Raw genomic sequence first — 19,804 nt, 5'->3', positions numbered from 1 at the left:
GGAGGGTTTTGTTTTTCTAGAAATCTTTTGTCAGATGAAAGAAGTTCCCTTCTATTCTAGTTTGCTAAGGGGTTTTATCATGACAGTGACAAATTTTATCAAATGTTTTTCCTGTATCTAATGAAATGATCACATAACTTATCGCCTGTTTTCCTATAAATGTGGTGAATCTAAATGATCTTCAAATCCTAAACCAACTTCACATGTCTGGAATAAACCAATTTATTTTTAATGTATTATTTATTCTATATATTGCTGGATTTCACTTATAAATCTGCATCTGTATCGAGATTACTGGTCTGTAATATTTCTTTGTTGTAATAACCTTGTCAGACTTTCATATCAAGATCATGCTGATTTCATGAAATAAGTTTGATATGTTGCTTCATTTTCATTGGCAAAGCCATCTATGCCTGGAAGTCTGTGTTTATGTCTAACTGTGTGAATGTCTGTGTGTAAAGATTTTTTTTTTTTCTTCGAGATGGAGTCTCTCTCTGTTGCTCAGGCTGGAGTGTAGTGGTGTGATCTGGGCTCACTACAAGCTCCGCCTCCCTGGCTCATGCCATTCTTCTGCCTCAGCCTCCTGAGTAGCTGGGACTACAGGCGCGTGCCACCACACCTGGCTAATTTTTTGTAGTTTTAGTAGAGACAAGGTTTCACCATGTTAGCTAGGATGGTCTTGATCTCCTGACCTCATGATCCGCCCGCCTCGGCCTCCCAAAGTGCTGGGATTACAGGCGTGAGTCAGTGCGCCCGGCTGTGTGTAATGCTTTTAAATAATTAATTCTACTTAATAGCTATAGAACTTATATTTTCTTTTCTCTGATGTCAATTTTATTAAGTTATATTTTTCTAGGAACTACTAATTTCATCTAAATTTTAAAAAATTGGGATTTTATAATATTCACTTATAATCTTATCTTTACGTCATTGTGGTAAGAACACTTACCATGAGATCTACCTTTTTAATAGGTTTTTAAGGGTACAATGCAGCATTGTTATCTACAGGCACAATACTGTATAGCAGGTATCTAGTCCTTATTCATCTTGCATAACTGAAACTTTATGCCCACTAATCAGCATCTCCTCATTTCTCCCCTGCCACCGGACCCTGGCAACTACTATTCTACACCCTGCCTCTACGAGTTTGACTATTTTAAAAAACCTCATATAATCTACGTATAATCTTTCAAACGTCTGCAAGATGTGTAGGGATGCTGTCTTTTTCATACCATTATCTGCTATTTAGGAGAGCGTTTTTTGATTTTGTTGATTTTTTTCCAAAGAACTTCCAGCTTTCTTGAGCCTCTATACTCGATGTTTGTATTCTACTTTATAATTTCTCATCTTTGTGATATATTATCTTTTAAGGTCTGGATCTGTAATGACGCCACCTTTTATGGATTTGTGACTCTCTTATTTTCTTGATTAGTCAATTTTATCATTTTTTATCATTTTTTCCCCATGAACTTTTGACTTTGCTGTTCCTCTACTGTACGTTTTTATTTCCTAAGTTTCCAAGCTTTAAGTTTCCACTCTTCCTTCTACTTATTCTCTTTAATGTGTTCCTTTTCTAATTTCTTAAGATGGTTAGTTCAGTAACTTTCCATCTTCTTTTTAAAAAAGTCATATGCATTTAAAGGTATATATTATCACCTAAGCATGGAATTAGCTACATTTCACAAGTTTTGATATGCAGCATTCACATTATCAACTTTGATAACATATTTTCTTCCTCAGTGCACTTAATGCCTAGCTAACAGGAGCTACAAAAAGGGAAAATAGACAAATGAAACATGTAATGAACCTGTCCAATAACAATGCATATTATGGGCCAGATCTCACACCTTTAATACCACAACCACACAATTTACTTGACTTTAAGGATATTGGTACGATATGCCTTTAGGTCTAACTACCAATTCACAGGACAGGGAACTGAAGAACATGTTCAAATGACACCACAGTGATGCAGTCAGCAAAATGTAGGCTGAGAAAAGATGTAAGGCATTCTACCTGGATTCTTCAAATAATAAACTGTAAGGAAAAAAAACAGAGAAGGAACCTACAGACTAAAAGAGACTTAAGAGAATATCCACCAGCTGCAATTTTGATCCTGACACCTACACTATAAAAAAAGAAATATATATGTCATACCTAGGGAAGTTTGAATATTAACTGGGTATTTTATGATATGAAGGGATCATTGTTTATGTTATTTTTAGGGGTGAAAATGGTATGATTTTTATTTTTCTTTTCTATGAGTCCTTATCTTTCAGAGCTACATATTGAAATATTTAGAAATGTTTTGTCTTTGCTTGGGGCTGGAGAATATGCTTCTAATCTTACTTCTTTGGTTGTTCATAAAAAGCCATAAACCACACGGGTGTCGACATAGGGCTGCACCTATTGTGTCCAGGGGCTTATCCCAGAGCAAATGATCACAGCAAGAGTAAAAGACCAACATGAAAGCCACAGCATATTTGATAACATAATATTGAAGGAGATACTCCATTTTACTTGCACCATGTTCTATTGCTCACACAGACCAATCTTAGTGCAAGATGGAGACTACAAAGAGGTGTCAATACCAGGAGGCAAAGATTGTTGACGGACATCTCAGAGGGTATAAGAATTCATAAGACAAAACTGTTAGGAATTGTTGAAGCTGGGTGGTAAATACAAGAGGGTTCATTACATTATTATCTCTATTTTTGTATACATTTGAAATTTTCCATAATAAAAAGTCTTCTAAAACTTTTTTTTTAAAAAAAGGTTATCAGTCCAGAGATGGAGTGAAGATATAAAAAGGCTACTCAGTGGTAGTAGTGACTCTGCGCTACCTCCTAGGCAGCCCAGTCCCACAGAGACCCAGCAGTTGGCCAGAAGGACTGTGTATTGGCAGCTTTCACAAAAGTGGACTTCGTCAAGTCTGAAGAGTCTTCAAGTGTGAAACTTGGTGCACAAGCATTTGTGTCACACCATTTCAACACTATTCCTAATATCATAAAGCTGTTCAATGTCCAAAAACTGGTGACTTACAATGCACTTAAAAGGCACTCATTAATAAAAGTATCTTCAAAAACCACATAAAGACAAAAAGACATAAATATTTAATAAAATGTGTTGAGAGTGGTGATATACTTAGGGGGGTTATTAAAATGACAAAAACAATTCTACCAGAAACAATAATAGTTGATTGAGGCTCTTGAAGTAAATGTAAGGTTGTTTATAATACAGGCATCATTTTAACTGTAGACTGTGGAGTCTATAGTTTTCTTCAACAATGTTTAAATTTTCAGGAAAGCAAACGGTTTGTGAAAAATCTTTACAAATTAAGCTTCTCTTGACTGATCTCCACTTAATCAACTTGCCAGATAAAGAGATACTCTTCATCTCCTTGGTTTAATTTTTACATGCACAATATTCAACAGTTACCTTATTATGACTTATTCATGGCTAAGCCATGTAGTAGTAAACTATGATTACTTTTGTTTTCTCTGAACAATTTTTTTAAAGTTTTCCCTGAAGGTAACGCTCATTTAATTTTTTTCTTACTATGGTTTTCTATGTATTTCAATCCCAAACTTCCTATCAATTGTCTAAATCTACTTAGACATTCAGCCATATCAGGTGTAACTTCAATGGCATCTTCTTGAAGTCTCTTCTGGAATTTTCTCACTCGCTCCATCTGGGCTGGTCGCCTCTGCCTGTGCAACTCTCACTCAGGCTCTCCCTTCATCACCTTCTGGTCATTCTCACCATTTCTTACACAAGCTGAATCTCCTGTTTGTTACATTCTATGTCTCTCTTGTCCTTGGTTTATTTAAAACCAAGGTTTTAAATGGTAGCGTCCTATCTCTAGTAACTTCCTGAGAATGGATGCTTGGGAGTTCAATGTTTTGAGATCTTGCATGTCCAAAAATATCCTTATTTAACCTGTGCACTTTATTGCAAGTTTGGCTGAATATAACATTTTAGATTGGAAATTATTTTCCTTTAGAATTTTGCTCCTTTGTTTCTAGAGTTGCTGAGAAGTCTGAAGGCATTCTGATTAATAACCTTTTGGTTGTGACCTGCTTTCGCCTCTTAAGAAACCCGTAAAAGGTCTTTTTTCCCCCCCGGGGGTTGAAATCCTCAATGTTCTGAAAGTCACAATGTCTTGGAGTACAGTCTATTTTCATCTATTGTCCCAAAAAGTTGGTGGGCTCTTTCAATTTGAAAATTTGTGCAGTTCAGTTATGGAAAATTTTGTGGATAAATTTTCTCTTCCCTATTTTTAAAATTCTTTTTGAGACTCCTATTATTAAAATATTGGATTTCTTGATTGTTATTTCAATGTTCATATAATTTTACTGTTGTCCATCTCTTTGGTGCATTTTTCTTTTTTTTATTTTCAAAAGCTCTTTCTGGTTCTCTCAGTGTATCTTTTGAATAGTATCCTATTCTCATTTTATGGTTGTAATATATTCTCTATTTTGTTGAGGTTATTAATTATTTCTCTTTATGTGTTCTACCTTAACAGTTTTTGTTTCCTCAAAGTTGCTTTTCTCTGTTTGTTGAGGGTTTCCTGAGATGTCTAGTATTCCTTGCTTACCTATTTGTTATTAAGAATGGAAGACCAAGAGGCTGAATATGAGGCCTAAACACATGAGTAGGACTCACTGACTATGAGTTTCCATAAGGATGATCAGGCTGTGCCATTAAGTTGGAAACTTTCCCAAGTCAATCAGCACTAAAGTGCAATTTGTTGGAAATTCAGCACATACTTTTCATTCATATACTATCAGGACCACACTAGGTACTTACCCTTCTCTCTAGGCCTATCCAATTCTGATGAGAAAGATCTTCCAGTCTCTTCTCTGGAGGAGGCAAGCTTGGCTGCCAGCATCAATGGGAGCAAGGAGTTTAGGGGGCCTCAGCACAGAATGTACATGTTCACTTACTCTACCTATTTTCTGTACAGTTTGCTTGCTTTTAACTGGGCCTATGGTACTCTAGTACCTTGTATTACCTTCTTCTTATGGAACAACTAGACATCTAACTAATATATTGCTGACAGGAGTGTAAATTGGTATAAACATTTTGGGAAAATATTTGGTAGCACATGCTAATGCTATATAAATGCATAACCTATTCCTTTCTCTAGTACATAGCGTACAGTAATGGGCACTTAAGTCCTCCAAAAGACATGAACAAGAATGTCACAATAGCTTTATTTATAGGGGTCAAAAAGTAGAAATAATCCAAAGGTCTATCAATGTATAAATAAACAATGGCATATTCATATTACAAATCACTATTTGCAGTAGAAAAGAATAAAATTCTGATACATGCAACAATATGAATCTTAAAGGCACAAAAAATGGTGTGGATCCATCATAAAAAGTTCAAAAAGAGACAAAACTAATCTATGTTTAGAGAGGTCAATATAACGGCTGCCTCTGGGGATGTAAGTAATGACTACAAAAAACATAAGGAGACTTTCAGGGGTGATGGGATCATTCTATGTCTTGATTTGGCTGATGGTTACACAGGTGTACACATAGCAAAAAATTCAGTGAGCTGTATACTTACGACTGTGTATTTCACTGTTTCAAGTTACATACAACTTAAATCTTTTTGTAAAAAGTTGAGTATGTGAGTATTTTGGTAATAATAAAGTTTAAAATCCCCTTCTAATCCATTAAGATAAATAATTATCTTCCAATGCCTGAAATACATAGTGCTAATAATCAGTAGAAGCTTGAGATATTATTTCTATCAGCATTTAATTATTTTCTAAGTGGGGTAAGTAGTAACATAGTGATATAACATTTGCCTTAAGAACAATCAGCACTCAAGTGCAATTTACTGAAAATTCAGAATATACTTTTCATTCACATACTATCAGGACCACAATAAGTACTTACCCTTCTAACCTAACATCTGGTAAAGATCTGTTGAGTGCAATCATCTCACTTGCCATTAAATTGAACTGATTGATTTTAAACATCTCTTTCATCTTTTCTTGATCCTCTTTAGGAATGACGACTGGTTTCCCCATTTCTCCAGGACCTTCATGAGGCTTTTGTACTGGCTCTAGAACTAAGAATAGGAGGAAACTTAACTAACATTAATTTCATAGCAACTGATTGATTCACGATTCTATTTAATAACATTTGTGTTTGAACTGTGCCCTCAACAACCAGAACCCTTTCTGAGCCCACCTTCTCCTAGGCTGTTAACCCTTTCAAGGGGCTGTCTTGTCCTCCACCTCCACACCAGTGTCCTGACTCAAGACTTCGTCACCTTGCCCCACTCACCTGAGTCACTGCATGGTGTTGGCTCCCAACTCAAAAACTACTGCCACACTGACCTCCTTAAAGTGCAGCCTTCATTGTTATTCTTACGGCCTCCTAGAGTCCAACCTCTGTAATGTGGAATTGAACCTAATTTTCCAAAACTATCACCTGCTAGACCTTTTCCTCCCATCCCACAGTACTTCATCTTGCAGTCAAACAGCCACCCACTGCCTTCCTTCCAACGTGCCTCACATTCTCCTGCTTCCATGCCTTTGCTCACATCCCCTCACGGCTTCCATCACTGCAACACCAAATCCCTATTTGCCTTCCCATGCCCAACGAAAATGGCTTCTCTTCCCTGTAGCTTTTCTGAATCTCTCTATAGTGGTTATTTACTAGTCTTGACTATCACATTATTTCATTCAGGGTTCTTATGTCTCTAACCAATTGCTATCTCTCATTATAATGATTGTCAAACCTGTCTTATGTACCCCTCCCATTAGAACAAGAATTCTCATCAAAAGTAATGTTATCTCTTGATACAGACATAAAAAGAGCAATGTGCCTGATCAGCACTTCCCAAACTTTCTTCCTTATGTTTTTGAGACGTTAATAAATGTCCAAGAAAAACAGGTTCTGGGATATATTAAATTTGGAAGGTGCTATGTTAAACTTCTCATCTATAAGGGATGGCTAAAGAATGAGGTGAGGTCAAAAATGGGATGAAAATATATTTTATGCATTACTTATTTTAAAATCTAAAGTTTTATTCTCTTGTAGATTGTTTTTTAGGCATCCTCAAAACATTTCTAAACAAAAATAGTGGCATCAAGGCAGCAGAAAAGCCATCTCTCTTCAGTCAGGCTTCATCTGTACAAGAACAGGACGAGCTGGTAAAGCTGACTTTAGGGTGATTGTTTCAGCCAGTGGTACAAAGCCACCTACCAATACCAGAGCTGCAGGATATGAAACTATTCATCACTGTGTCCTCAACCACGTCCAGAATTTAAAAATAGATTTCAGAAAATGATGATGAAAAAAGTGTGCATCAGTTTTCCCCTGTTCTCAGGATAAATTGGGATTTTATGTGGAACATTAAAATAGTAGAAAATTACTTTAAAAATTATAGGAAACTCAAGTAACATAGTTTTTAAAAACAAGTCCTGCCTAATGTTTGCCCAGTAAGTAAGCTCCTTAAATATGAGAGTTGGTAGAATTTTAAAAAATTCTCAATGACAAAAATCATCAACAAGTGTAGTAAAAACTATAAGTACAGAAGTGTAATACTCCATATAAAATCAGCCTTTAAAGCTTTAAAAATCAAAAATTGTTAAACTCGTATAGTCATTTCTACTTGCCAGTCTCTGAAAGTAAAGAACAACCAACAGATTTTGAGATTGGTACATCAGTGGTCAAAAGGAACTGGCAGAGTTCTGAAGGTGACAAAGATCTTTTGTGGATGGCACAGATAACATAAAGAGTAGGTGGGAGACATCTAGTGGCCCTGATTATAAATATCCTTCTGTTACCCATGCTCTATTTTAGTATAAAATGCTTTATAGAAAAATCAAAATAGAAACGTTTTCATGCTGCTCAGTTTTTAAATGAAGAGTATTAACATATACATATACCATCTGTGTTTTTACTAGGGGGAAAAAGATCCTCAACCTGATCAAGCCTCTAGACCTAATTTACAGGAAATATACGGGACAAAGGGACATGGCATGCACCATTAAAGGGATGCAAATCCAGACTGCAGGAAACTGGAAAAGAGAAATACCTCAACTTCTTCTTCAACAACAAACAAAACAGGTCTGACGGAGACAAAGAGAAAGAGGTATCCATGCCACAAAACTAGCCATGAGTTGACAACTCTTGAAGCCAGATGATGGATACATGAGAGTTTAATTTTTTTTTTGTTTTGATTTTTTTTTTTAAGACAGAGTCTCGCTCTGTCACCCAAACTAGAGTGCAGTGGTGCAATCTTGGCTCACTGCAACCTTTGTCTCCCAGATTCAAGCGAATTGTCCTGTCTCAGCCTCTCCAGTAGCTGGTATTACAGACGCGCGCCACCATATCTGGCTAATTTTTGTATTTTCAGTAGAAATGGGGTTTCACCATGTTGGCCAGGCTGGTCTTGAACTTCTAACCTCAGGTGATCTGCCCACCTCGGCCTCCCAAAGTGCTGGGATTACAGGTGTGAGCCACCGCTCCCAGCCATAATTTTCTATTCTCTCTACTTTTGTTTCTGTTTGAGAATTTCCATGGTGGAGGGGGGCATTAAGGAGGACTGGAGAAATTATTACTATAAATACTACAAAATATAAACTTAATTGCTTATTACATATGAAATTATATAACCAGAAACTTAAAGTTGGTCTTGAGATCTTAAAGAATCAGGCAAAAATGTACAGCATATACAATCCTGCTGATGCACTATTTTGCACATTTCATCACCTGATATTTATTAATCTGAAAATCTAACATAGTGCCTGCATTATGTACTCTAACCTACTGTTACATATGAAATCTCAGAGCCACATTTAAAATTATCATTAATCAAAAGTTACATGTCTACTGAATGATTTAGAGAATGCACCACAATACTCTAATTATTAATAAGAAAATACAATATCCTACAGAATTAAATGGACTATTAAACTAATTTTCTTGGCAAACGAGTTTGGATGAAATGCATGTGGTTAGTGAATATATGTTACTATTAATGCATTTATAGCATTAGAAAGCAACTAAAAAGATGGTAAGTATAAACTTTCCATGTTCTCTACTGCCAGTCTTCTATGTGTATTAAAAGTAGGTTCTGTGAAAATTTTATTAGAAAGAAACTGAAATGAGTTTGGATGTCATTTCATGAACTAAAGAAAATATCTGCATAAAATTCTACATGCAGCTCATTTCTAAGAATCAAATCACTTTGACAAGGGAGGGACAAAGGTGTTATTCCAAAGTATTATGTGAGAACAAACATATTTTATTATATACTTCAGTTAAGTTTCATTTACATGACACTGTAGATAAGTATCATGTTTTAGAAAAGGTAATTACCAAGAAAACTACAGGTTCACTCTGAAAGCCCCCAAATAAGATTAACATACACAAACCACTGGCATGCCTTTGAACACACTTTAAGGATATTTTTCAAATTTCTTATGTGTGTTTCTCTCAGGAAAGTAGAATAAAGAGGTATAAAGTTATATGACTTCTTTTTGGGGTAAATATACTAATAAAAGGCTAAAATCATTTCTCCCAAACTATTTTCTGATCTTACTACACAATTAACATTTTTACTGTCCTTATGCACTATGTTTCACTATTTCAAAATGTTTCCTACTATATTTTAACATTTCTGAAATTGGAATGTGGCTCACAATGGTAACTGGAATGTTATCACTTTTACGGTGGTATACAGAATATTCTATAAACCAAGGTATGTAAGATGCAATAAAATGCAGTACACTATCTGATTTTTTAAACATCAAAATATCATCTATAACTTAACTCACTAGTAACTTTCTGCTACTTCAACATCCTTGTCAATTTCCAATTTCATGTTCAATTTACCTGTGCTGCATATATAAAAATCAACACTTAAAAATTTGTTATAAAGTTATTATAGCCTTTACTAGTAATATTTTAAAGTTTTTTATCATTGTAAGTTTTTTCCATAAACCATGTTCTCCAAGGCTTCCTAATGTTCAACAGTTGAAATAATTCCAGCATAAGTACATGAAAAGTTAAATCATTAATATTTTAATGATCTGAAAATGCAGTACTGACATGAAGAATCAATTACTACTTGAAACTGCATCTTTAAAAATACTGAACACTCTATATAACACCCAAATCCATAAAGTGGATAAATGGGCTAATTCTGGAAAGCAGAAGAGTGTAAAAACATTCCTAGGCCATAACCCCCACTACCCATATTCTTTCAAGGGAGCCCAATCTAACTCTAGCAGCAGAAGAACTCTGCTATTTTCAGATAGCCTCAGGTATAAAATATAAGTATAGACTTAAGAGAACTACTCAGAAAAAACAAACCCCTCTGGAGTCACCAAAGACTCACTATTCCTTGAAGCAGGCAAGTAACAAGTAAATAGAAGAATCTTAGAAAACTCTTAAGTACAGCATATCAACAACAATGTTACAGGAAGTCTTCAGCATTATCACAATGACATCAATCCATTCTATTCAAACCTAGGAAAACTTTTTTCACAGCAGAGACAGTAAAATTTGCTAAATTTCATCGAAATCAGAGCTGTAAAGCAGAACGTTCAGAAATTAGGTACTTCCAATATGAAAAAGTCACTCTGGAGTGTAATACTGCTCAATGCTTTTTGTTGTTTTGTTTTGATTGTTTGTTTTAAAACAAAGATCCAGGAGGCCCTATGTGTTCTATTAAGAGAGACTTTGATGCCAGGCACAGCAGCTCACGCCTGTAATCCCAGCACTTTGGGAGGCTGAAACAGGCAGATCACCTGAGGTCAGGAGTTAGAGACCAGCCTGGTCAACATGGTGAAACTCCGTCTCTACTAAAAATACAAAAATTAGCTGGGCATGGTGGCGGGTGCCTGTAATCCCAGCAACTCGGGAGGCTGGGACAGGAGAATCGCTTGAACCCAGGAGACAGAGGTTGCAGTGAGCTGAGATCACGCCATTGCACTCCAGCCTGGGTGACAGAGTAAGACTCTGTCTTAAAAAAAAAAAAAAAAAAAAAAAGAGAAACTTTGAGGTCACGTAATGTACATGCTAATTCCACTAGAAAGTTGGCATCCCTGGTGCCATTACCCATTCCCTCTCCCTGATCCTCTTTAGTAAACATCTCTTCAAATGCACCACAGCAATTTGTCACTAGCAGAACCTTAACAACCTCTGGGATCTGAAAAGACTTAAGACCTCTCAGCACCTACTGCACTGAAACTTCATATCAAAGCAGATTTTTCAAACTGTTGCTTATTAGCATCAACTGTGCTCTTCCCCTAATCATTTCTTCCTTTAAGACTACCAGGGACCTCAAAGATTATCTCCCCTTAGCTATGTACTTCCCCTCCAGCCTACGGCTCAGCCCTTCCCTCACGCTTGGAGGTCCTTCTCAGTCTGTCCCCTGAACACCTTGACACCCCCAGGCTGTTGTAAAGCCTCTCCACTGTCTGGTCTCCACAATACACAGGCTCCATCTACAGACTTAATGAAGTCTAGCTCTCCTCCAGAGTCCATTTAACCTCACAACTGTTTCTGGGAGAATGATTCGTTCTCCTTTCCTCCAGAGGCAAGGAGGCCATCTCATACCTCCGTTACTTTCAGACTTTTGCTCCTTCAGCTTGTACTTTTGTACAAAACCCAGTCTTTTTCTTTGAAACTTATGCCACTAGTGGTTGTCAAAACTATAATAACCTGTGGATGCTCTTTGAGGAGAATCCTTTTCATGTTTCTGATACCCCACTGTCTCATCTGCTGAGAATTTGTTCTTTCAAGTATTCCTCCTTTCCCCTATAGTTTAAACCTCTTCCTGAACATACATAAATAATAATAAATACATAGAAAACCAACTTCGGCTCCATTTCTCTCTTGTAACTACCGTATACTACATGCTTCCCTTCATGCTGAAGCTTCCTAAAGAACAGCCACATCCCTACTGTTTCTCCAGTATATTGAATCCAGAATCCACTGACTTCCTCAGTTACCATTCCCTGAAATGACACTTGCCAGGGTCACAAGAAGCCCCATACCAAACTATCAGAAACACTTTATTTTAGGTAAAACCTCTGAGCAAACACCACCCTTGGCTGGGCTTCTATGACCTACTCCTTGGGGCTTTTCATTCCACTCTGACTTCCTGGGAAGCCTTCTCTTCCTTCAGTGACCCTCCAGGAGGGGCTCTCCAACAGGGAGTCTGTGTCTTCCAACTCTACACATACCACGCACAGCCTCATGTACAGAAAAGACTTAAACTACCATCTATTTTCTCCATCTCGACCATTCCCTACTGCAGAACATCGCTACCAGTTCCTCAAAGTTAAATATTCCAAACTCAGGTTGGGTGCGGTTGTTCACACCTGTAATCCCAGCCCTTTGGGAGGCCGAGGCAGGTGGATCACCTGAGGTCAGGAGTTCGAGAACAACCTGGCAACATGGTGAAACCCCATCTCTGCTAAAATACAAAAATTAACTGGGTGTGGTGGCGTGCGCCTGTAACTGCAGGTACTCAAGAGGCTGAGGCAGGAGAATTGCTTGAATTCAGGAGGCAGAGGCAGCAGTGAGCCGAGATTGTGCCACTGCACTCCAGCCTTAGTGACAGAGCGACATTCCATCTCATTCATAAATAAATAAATAAGAAAAATGAAAAAAAAAATTCCAAACTCAACTTCATGCATCCACCTTTTCATCAAAGCTGCTCCTCTTCTAAGGAGCATCAATTCGTCCAACCATGGAGACATGAAAGCCACCTTAGACTTTTCTCTTTCTCTTATTCCCTACATTCGATGGCTCCCCAGGTTATGTAAATTCCACTACTTAAATACTTTCATACATATTTATTTCCTCTCCATCACCAGTGTCATTTTAGTGTCTGTTCCAAGCTCTTTTCCAAACTCTCACAACAGTCTCAGACTGGTATCTGCTACCTGCCTCGTCCTCTTCCAGTCCACCAGTTACATGACCACCAAAGCATTCTTCCAGAAGTCCAGGTCCGAGTAGGCCTTACTCCCTTGTTTAAAGTGCTTCAGCGCCATGCCGCTGTCTACAGATGAAGTCCAAAACCCCTAGCATGCCATAATAGGCCTTGTGTGACATGGCCTCTGCCACCTTCTGTGCTCTTGTTCTCCTATCAACTCATTCTCACTTGCTAATCTTGCACATCCTTCTTTCCTTTGCTTGGAAGGTCTTCTCTCCTAACAAACACCTGCTCAAGCTGATACTAAGCTGGAACATACTTCCTTATTGCAGCTTCTCAGACACCCCAAGGCATTCCTCCCTTTCTACTCTTGTGCACATTCCTAAAGTGATATTTATTATACTGATATTTACTATTGTTATTTCTATTCCATTAGACTGTGAGTTCCCTGAAGGGAGAAATTTTGTCTTATTTTTTTGTTCAGCTGTGTATCAACAGCACCTAGTACCTTGCCCAGCACATATAAAAGTCAAAAAAAATTCAAGTGAATCTACACATGCTATAGAGCCTATTCTTTCTCACTGTCAAGTCTTTACATTTAAGATAGAACACCATGAGCTTATTATAAATGGCAATGAATTAAGGTAGGGTGAGGGGAAATTTATTCCATTCTATTTGGGAAAAGAATACTCAAGTTTCTGACTGATGAATGGTAATACCTGTTCTTTGACTTAAACATAGTATGAATACAGTTCTAGCAACAGTTAAGGTGGCAACATTTTGTCACCCAACAAAGATACTAAACAGCAGAGCTATAAAGTAAATATTATGCAAACTAATAGGCTGACTTTGGATGAAAAATGTATTAAAACATTTGGAAAAAGTGAAAATTTAAGTTAGGAATTAGCCTAGGCATTACTGGAATTCAGTGCTAGCAACTAAGCCTAATTTTAGGCAGATTTCCCAAGAAGATATAAATAGAACCAGTTATGTAAGCCCACATATAACAATTACAGTTAAGTTGGTACAGTTAACAATACAAATCAATATTTTTTTTCTATTGTAAATTTTGGGGGACCAAAGGCCCTTCTCATCATAAAAGTATCAAAAATTTAAATGTGGCTATATGCTTAAAGAAAACATGTTTAAAGAGTAATTATTTGTATATAATTTCTAAAAATAGTAGAACTGCTGTATAGCCATGTATTCTATAACTAATCACAGAGTTCAGAGCCCAGAACAACTGGATTACTGACTCTTGCAATGCAGTCATTTTCATTATGGTTAAAAACGAAAAAAAAAAAAGAATTTTTTAAAAAACGGCAACATTCGTTTGTTGAATAAAAGGAGTTTAAAACTGAATTTTCCAATGTCCTCTGCCAAAAATATCAGTACTATCTATTACCTCCCTCCTTTATATTTGTATATTTATTTCCTTTCCATACTAGATATTGCAATGATCTCACTGCAGCCTCTATTCTATCACCCAATCTTTCCAAAAAAGTTCTCCCTAAAAGTGCTAACTGCAGCTATCTACAACATTAACAACAACAACGAAAACTTCTACAGATCACATCTATCTATAAAAATTTCTTCCCCTTAGGACTGAGATGGGAGGGGAGGAGTAATCTCTTTTGATACCTTATAATGCAATTTTAATGCTCCACTCAGCATTTTGGCATTAGACTAATCTTCTGTACAATTTTGATATCCCAACTATGAGATACCCACATTATTTAGTAACATAAAGTAACTTACAGGAAATTAACTACACTAAATATTGAACACAAAAGTCGAATTCAGCAATTCTATATATGATACTTTCATGCTTTTAACTGCTGGATGAACCCATTGGAGAACTATCAATATGATCCTCATATCTCCTACAGGAAGTCACGGACTACAGTTAATCTAAAAAAGTTAAAATTTTATATTATCCAAATTAGTTAGTAAAAACCAGTGATATAGTAGTGAAAACAGCTGTATTATAAAATGTCACTCACCATCCCCAGCAGGAAGTCCTCTCTCCTTTTTTTCATCACATTTGTTGCATTCACTGAAGTAAAGCAGCAGGAACATATCCAAGAGTACCCAAATCAAGGAGGTGGCTAGGACCACCTTGCAGTATGCAAATTTTCTCATGGCACTTTAAGTCAAATGCAAAATTTAAAAATATATATATATAAATATACAAAGATCATGAAAATTATTCCAATCCAGTTTCATCAGAAATCACGTTCATACCCTATAGAGAAAGAAAGGAAAAAAGATTAACTTAAAAATTCAGAACATCAAAAGTGAATTATAAAATTAATTTAATATTATAAACATTAAGTAATATGAATTATTAATTTCATTAAGAATAAGAAATTTCACTATGAAGACTATGTTTGAAAATCAGACTTGGAAAAATGCTTATAAAATATATAAAGAGTATCAGGACTATATAAATAATTCCTACAAATCAATATACAACAATCCAATAGGAAAATAGGTAAAGGACATAAACAGGTACTTTGTAGAATGGAAACCTAAATAGCCAATAAACATGAAGAAAAGTGCTCAATTCCCTACAATTAGGAAATGCAAATTAAAACAACAGTGAGCTACTATTTCACACTCATCAAACACCTGGGTCTTAACTACCTTCCTACTCAACTGCTGTATTATATGTTAAGGTAAAAGTCAAGCTATTAATTACCATAGGGGGTTAGGCAACTAGTGATTCCCAGTGCATTTCAACTGTCCACATTCAGTACCCAGGCTCAAGAATTAATAGAGTTCTCCTTGTAGCCTGCACTACAGCAGCTTCCTAAGCTAACTCTCGTTCCTCTTTCACACTGAATCCCATTCTAAAACTGCAACAGTCACCAATCATTCAGGAAACAGATTCGTGGAAAGTATAATGGAAAAGAAAAGTATATGTCATAAGATCTGACATTTAGTCCTGGCTCTGACAATAATTTTATACACTTCCCTGATTTTTAGTTTCCATTTCCCACCCTACTACCTCCCTTTATTATGTTATACCATGATAAGAAAATGACTAGAGGAATGGTTACCAATTTTGAAAAGTCATTTGGGATAGTTTGAGCATAGGTGTCTTAAGCGTAAGGAATTCATCTTGGAGCGTGATGAAGCAGCCTGAGAGACCTCAGAGGGGTAGAGCATCTCCTGCTCAGCAGCTGACTCTAAGGCTCAAAGCCTGTGTCACTGAAGACCAGGAGAAATATAAACCAAGTGCGTTCCTATGAAATGGAGTGAGGAAACAGAGTCTGCACTGTGTCTATGCTGAAAGCTACAAATGCAGATGCCCTGGAAGGACCAGAATGTGGGCAAGATAACAGCTTCTTACAAGGGCAATTTTATGCAACAAGTTCCATGGTGGCCAACAGAGATGCACTTACCTGAACAATTCAGGGCAGGCCTGTAGTTTATCCATGAAATATATACAGCAGTTCTTGCCTACTTCACAAGGTTGCTAGAGAGCAACCTGAGAAAACACTAAGTGATACTTATAAATGTAAAGTTATTATTTATGCTCATCTCTCTAGGGGCTTTGATCTCTTGCCTATATTCCTCCTTTCATCAAACCAATACTCCCTGACTGCAAGATGAAAACAAGGATGCTACTGTCATGTTCTTACCTCAAAATCATGCTTACTCAATACTTGATACTGGGTCACCTGTAGTGAGCAACTTACTGATAACTATGGTAACTGAGGTGAGGGGAGAACCTAAAGCATTAGAGTGCACAATGTCATGGAACAAAAGTTCTCACCAGATAAACTATATACATATTTATATTTTGTGTTATTTCATATGAAAAGCTGCCTCTTTTGATCACTGGCAAAGCAGTCTGATTGCTGGTGCAACATCTGAATTTCAAATGTGGTTTTACGGTCTCTAAAATCCTATTTGAAAAAAATGCCTGCAGAATAGTTAAATGTAAATATAACTTTTCATCTACTTCTACTTAAGTTTTGCAAGGGTGCACAATTAGCTTTTAAGATTGAAGGTGAAGTGCAGTGAAGGGGGAGTGTTTGGGAGAAGAGGGGTGTGTGGCACACCCTACATGGAGTATGGGGAGAAAGGAAGATAAAGGAGAGGCAAAAAATGATTCCCAGATTTAAGGCCAAGGTAACTAGCTAGACAGAGGATGGTAATGCAACAATGAAAGGAAATACGGACTAAATCATGAGTTCAGTTAGTTCACACTGAATGTGAGGGGCCTCATGTCGAGGTGTCAATAGGCAGTCAGGGGAGTAACTGGGTCTGATGTGAAAAGGCAGGTTTGTTAGGCATACATACACAAGCAGCAGCTGGGGTTGGCAGAGGGGACGAGGTGGCCGATGAAAAAGGCAGAGAGAAAAAAGGGGGCTGAAACTCCAGGACACCCATCACCTTCCACATACTGCAGAAAACAGACCCCTCTGAGAGAGGCATGAGAAGTCAGAGGAAGGAAGGAGTATGGATAAACAATGTTAGACCCTCTGTGAGGCTGAGATAACAAAGAAAGAATGTCCACAGAGTTTGGCTCTTAGGACGAGGCCACTGGTAATTTGGGGTTTCTATTACTGTTCCCCGCAAGGGAATGAGGTCACAGAAGGCTTGCTCATCTCTGTAAGCTTCTAAGAGAAAACTCTTAGAAAATGTCTTCTTTGAGATGTTTCTTTGAGATCATAACCGTACCAGGAAGAAATCTGGTGAAGAGCAAATAACATGTAAGGAACTTGATTTTTTTTACTTTGTTGTTTATGTTCAATAAAAAAAATAAGGCTACTTATGTCTTTAGAAAATTGAAGATAAAGTTCCAAGTATGTTGCCACCAATGTTTGCAATTGTCATCAAAGATATAAGATGTAAAAGAATGAAAAAACATTTATTTAAATATGGCAGATAATTTTTCTTTCTAAAGAGTTGTTTAAAAGATTGTTAATTTGCACGACCCATTGCAGGTAAGATTCTAGTTTTCATATGTAATTAAATAATTATTATTTCAATTTGTTTAATGAAAGCTAGTACAATGTATTTAATGAAAGAATTGCTACCTTTATTGCCATCATTATTGTAAAGTTATTCCTTATTCTCCACTTACTAAGAAACTTTTGTGTGTCCTTCGCTGTCCTTAAAATGAAGGATAGAAAGAAAACCAAGTCCTTGTTCCAAAAGGCACACAAAGCTCAGTCAAAGAACAAATCAGCAGGTGGGGAAAAGAGTCAGAGCTGAAGAGAACTGTCCAACAACAAATTTCAGTCCTTTAAGAGACTACAGGACATCAAACCCCAAAGTAATATAGTAACAATGTCTTCAGACTTCATTATTTGATCCAAGAAACTCAAGGCCAATTTTATATTTTTGATATAATATTTTTCATTACTAGAAAAAATTAATATATTACAAAATCAGACTTTTAAAATTACATTTTGAAGTTTTTTTCCTCAAGGTAAAGGGGTGGTGGCAGTTTCTTTGTAAAAATAGTTATGGTGCAAAATTATGAATGCATTGTTGAGTCATAAATCATATTTTTAGGTTCATGATAGCCATTAATAAGTAATATTAACATGATCTCCTCATTCAGAAAGATTAGCCATAATCTAGGAAGCCTTGAAAAGGAATTTCACATTTGGCCCAGAGACCTTTAATAAGGTTCAGGAAACAAAAGAAGGTTTGTTGTGGGAAGTCAGGGACCCCAAACGGAGGGACCGGCTGAAGCCATGGCAGAAGAACATAAATTGTGAAGATTTCATGGACATTTATTAGTTCCCCAAATTAATACTTTTATAATTTCTTATGCCTGTCTTTACTGCAATCTCTGAACAAATTGTGAAGATTTCATGGACACTTATCACTTCCCCAATCAATATTCTTGTGATTTCCTATGCCTGTCTTTGCTTTAATCTCTTCTCATCATCTTCGTAAGCTGAGAATGAATGTCACCTCAGGACCCTGTGATGATTGTGTTAACTGCACAAATTGTTTAAACAATATGAAATCTGGGCACCTTGAAAAAAGAACAGAGTAACAGTGATGTTCAGGGAACAAGGAAGATACCTTAAAGTCTGGCTGCCTGTGGGCCGGGCGGAACAGAGCCATATTTCTCTTCTTTCAAAAGCAAATAGGAGAAATATTGCTGAATTCTTTCTCTCAGCAAGGACCATCCCTGAGAAAGAGAATGCTTTCCCAAGGGGTCTCTGAAATGGCCACTTTGGGAACGTCTGTCTTTTACGGTTGTAGATAAGGGATGAAATAAGCCCCAGTCTCCCGTAGCACTCCCAGGCTTATTAGGACAAGGAAATTCCTGCCTAGTAAATTTTGATCAGACCGGTTGTCTGCTCTCAAACCCTGTCTCCTGATAAGATGTTATCAATGACAATGTGTGCCCAAAACTTCATTAGCAATTTTAATTTCGCCACGGTCCTGTGATCTCGCCCTGCCTCCATTTGCCTTGTGATATTTTAATACCTTGTGAAGCACGTGATCTCTGTGACCCACACCCTATTCGTACACTCCCTCCCCTTTTGAAAATCACTAATAAAAACTTGCTGGTTTTACGGCTCAGGGGGCATCACGGAACCTGCCGACGTGATGTCTCCCCCAGACTCCCAGCTTTAAAATTTCTCTTTTGTACTCTTTCCGTTTATTTCTCAGACCGGAGGACACTTAGGGAAAATAGAAAAGGGCCCACATGAATATCAGGGCTGTGTTCCTCTGATAAAGTTTAAAGAACAAACATCCCACATTTTCCAGAGGCTGCTGGTGTTGCCTTCACCTGAGCAACTGCCCACTCTTCTAAGAGGAGAAGACTAACAACATCATCTGGGGATCTTTGGCACAGCAAAGGCACTGTCTGTCACAACAGACAACATTATTGGTGACAACAGTG

At 37.1% G+C, this 19,804-nt stretch overlaps 1 protein-coding gene across 2 annotated transcripts in view; it reads right to left on the bottom strand.

The window, feature by feature from the left end:
- Positions 1 to 19,804, bottom strand: part of GALNT1 (polypeptide N-acetylgalactosaminyltransferase 1) — a 130,794-nt gene that overhangs the window by 42,420 nt on the left and 68,570 nt on the right. For both annotated transcript variants that reach the window (XM_054672130.1, XM_063795613.1), the window contains exons 2-3: positions 14,922 to 15,163; positions 5,913 to 6,087 (exon numbers count right to left, since the gene is read on the bottom strand). In XM_054672130.1, the coding sequence (XP_054528105.1) occupies positions 5,913 to 6,087; positions 14,922 to 15,060 (314 nt within the window). In that variant the 5' untranslated portion in view covers positions 15,061 to 15,163. The remainder of the gene's footprint in view (positions 1 to 5,912; positions 6,088 to 14,921; positions 15,164 to 19,804) is intronic.

Source organism: Pan troglodytes, chromosome 17, assembly GCF_028858775.2.
Source record: "Pan troglodytes isolate AG18354 chromosome 17, NHGRI_mPanTro3-v2.0_pri, whole genome shotgun sequence".
Classification (NCBI taxonomy): Eukaryota; Metazoa; Chordata; class Mammalia; order Primates; family Hominidae; genus Pan; species Pan troglodytes.
The sequence above is the reverse complement of the archived record's forward strand: the minus strand, read 5'-3'. Positions and strand labels throughout refer to the sequence as shown.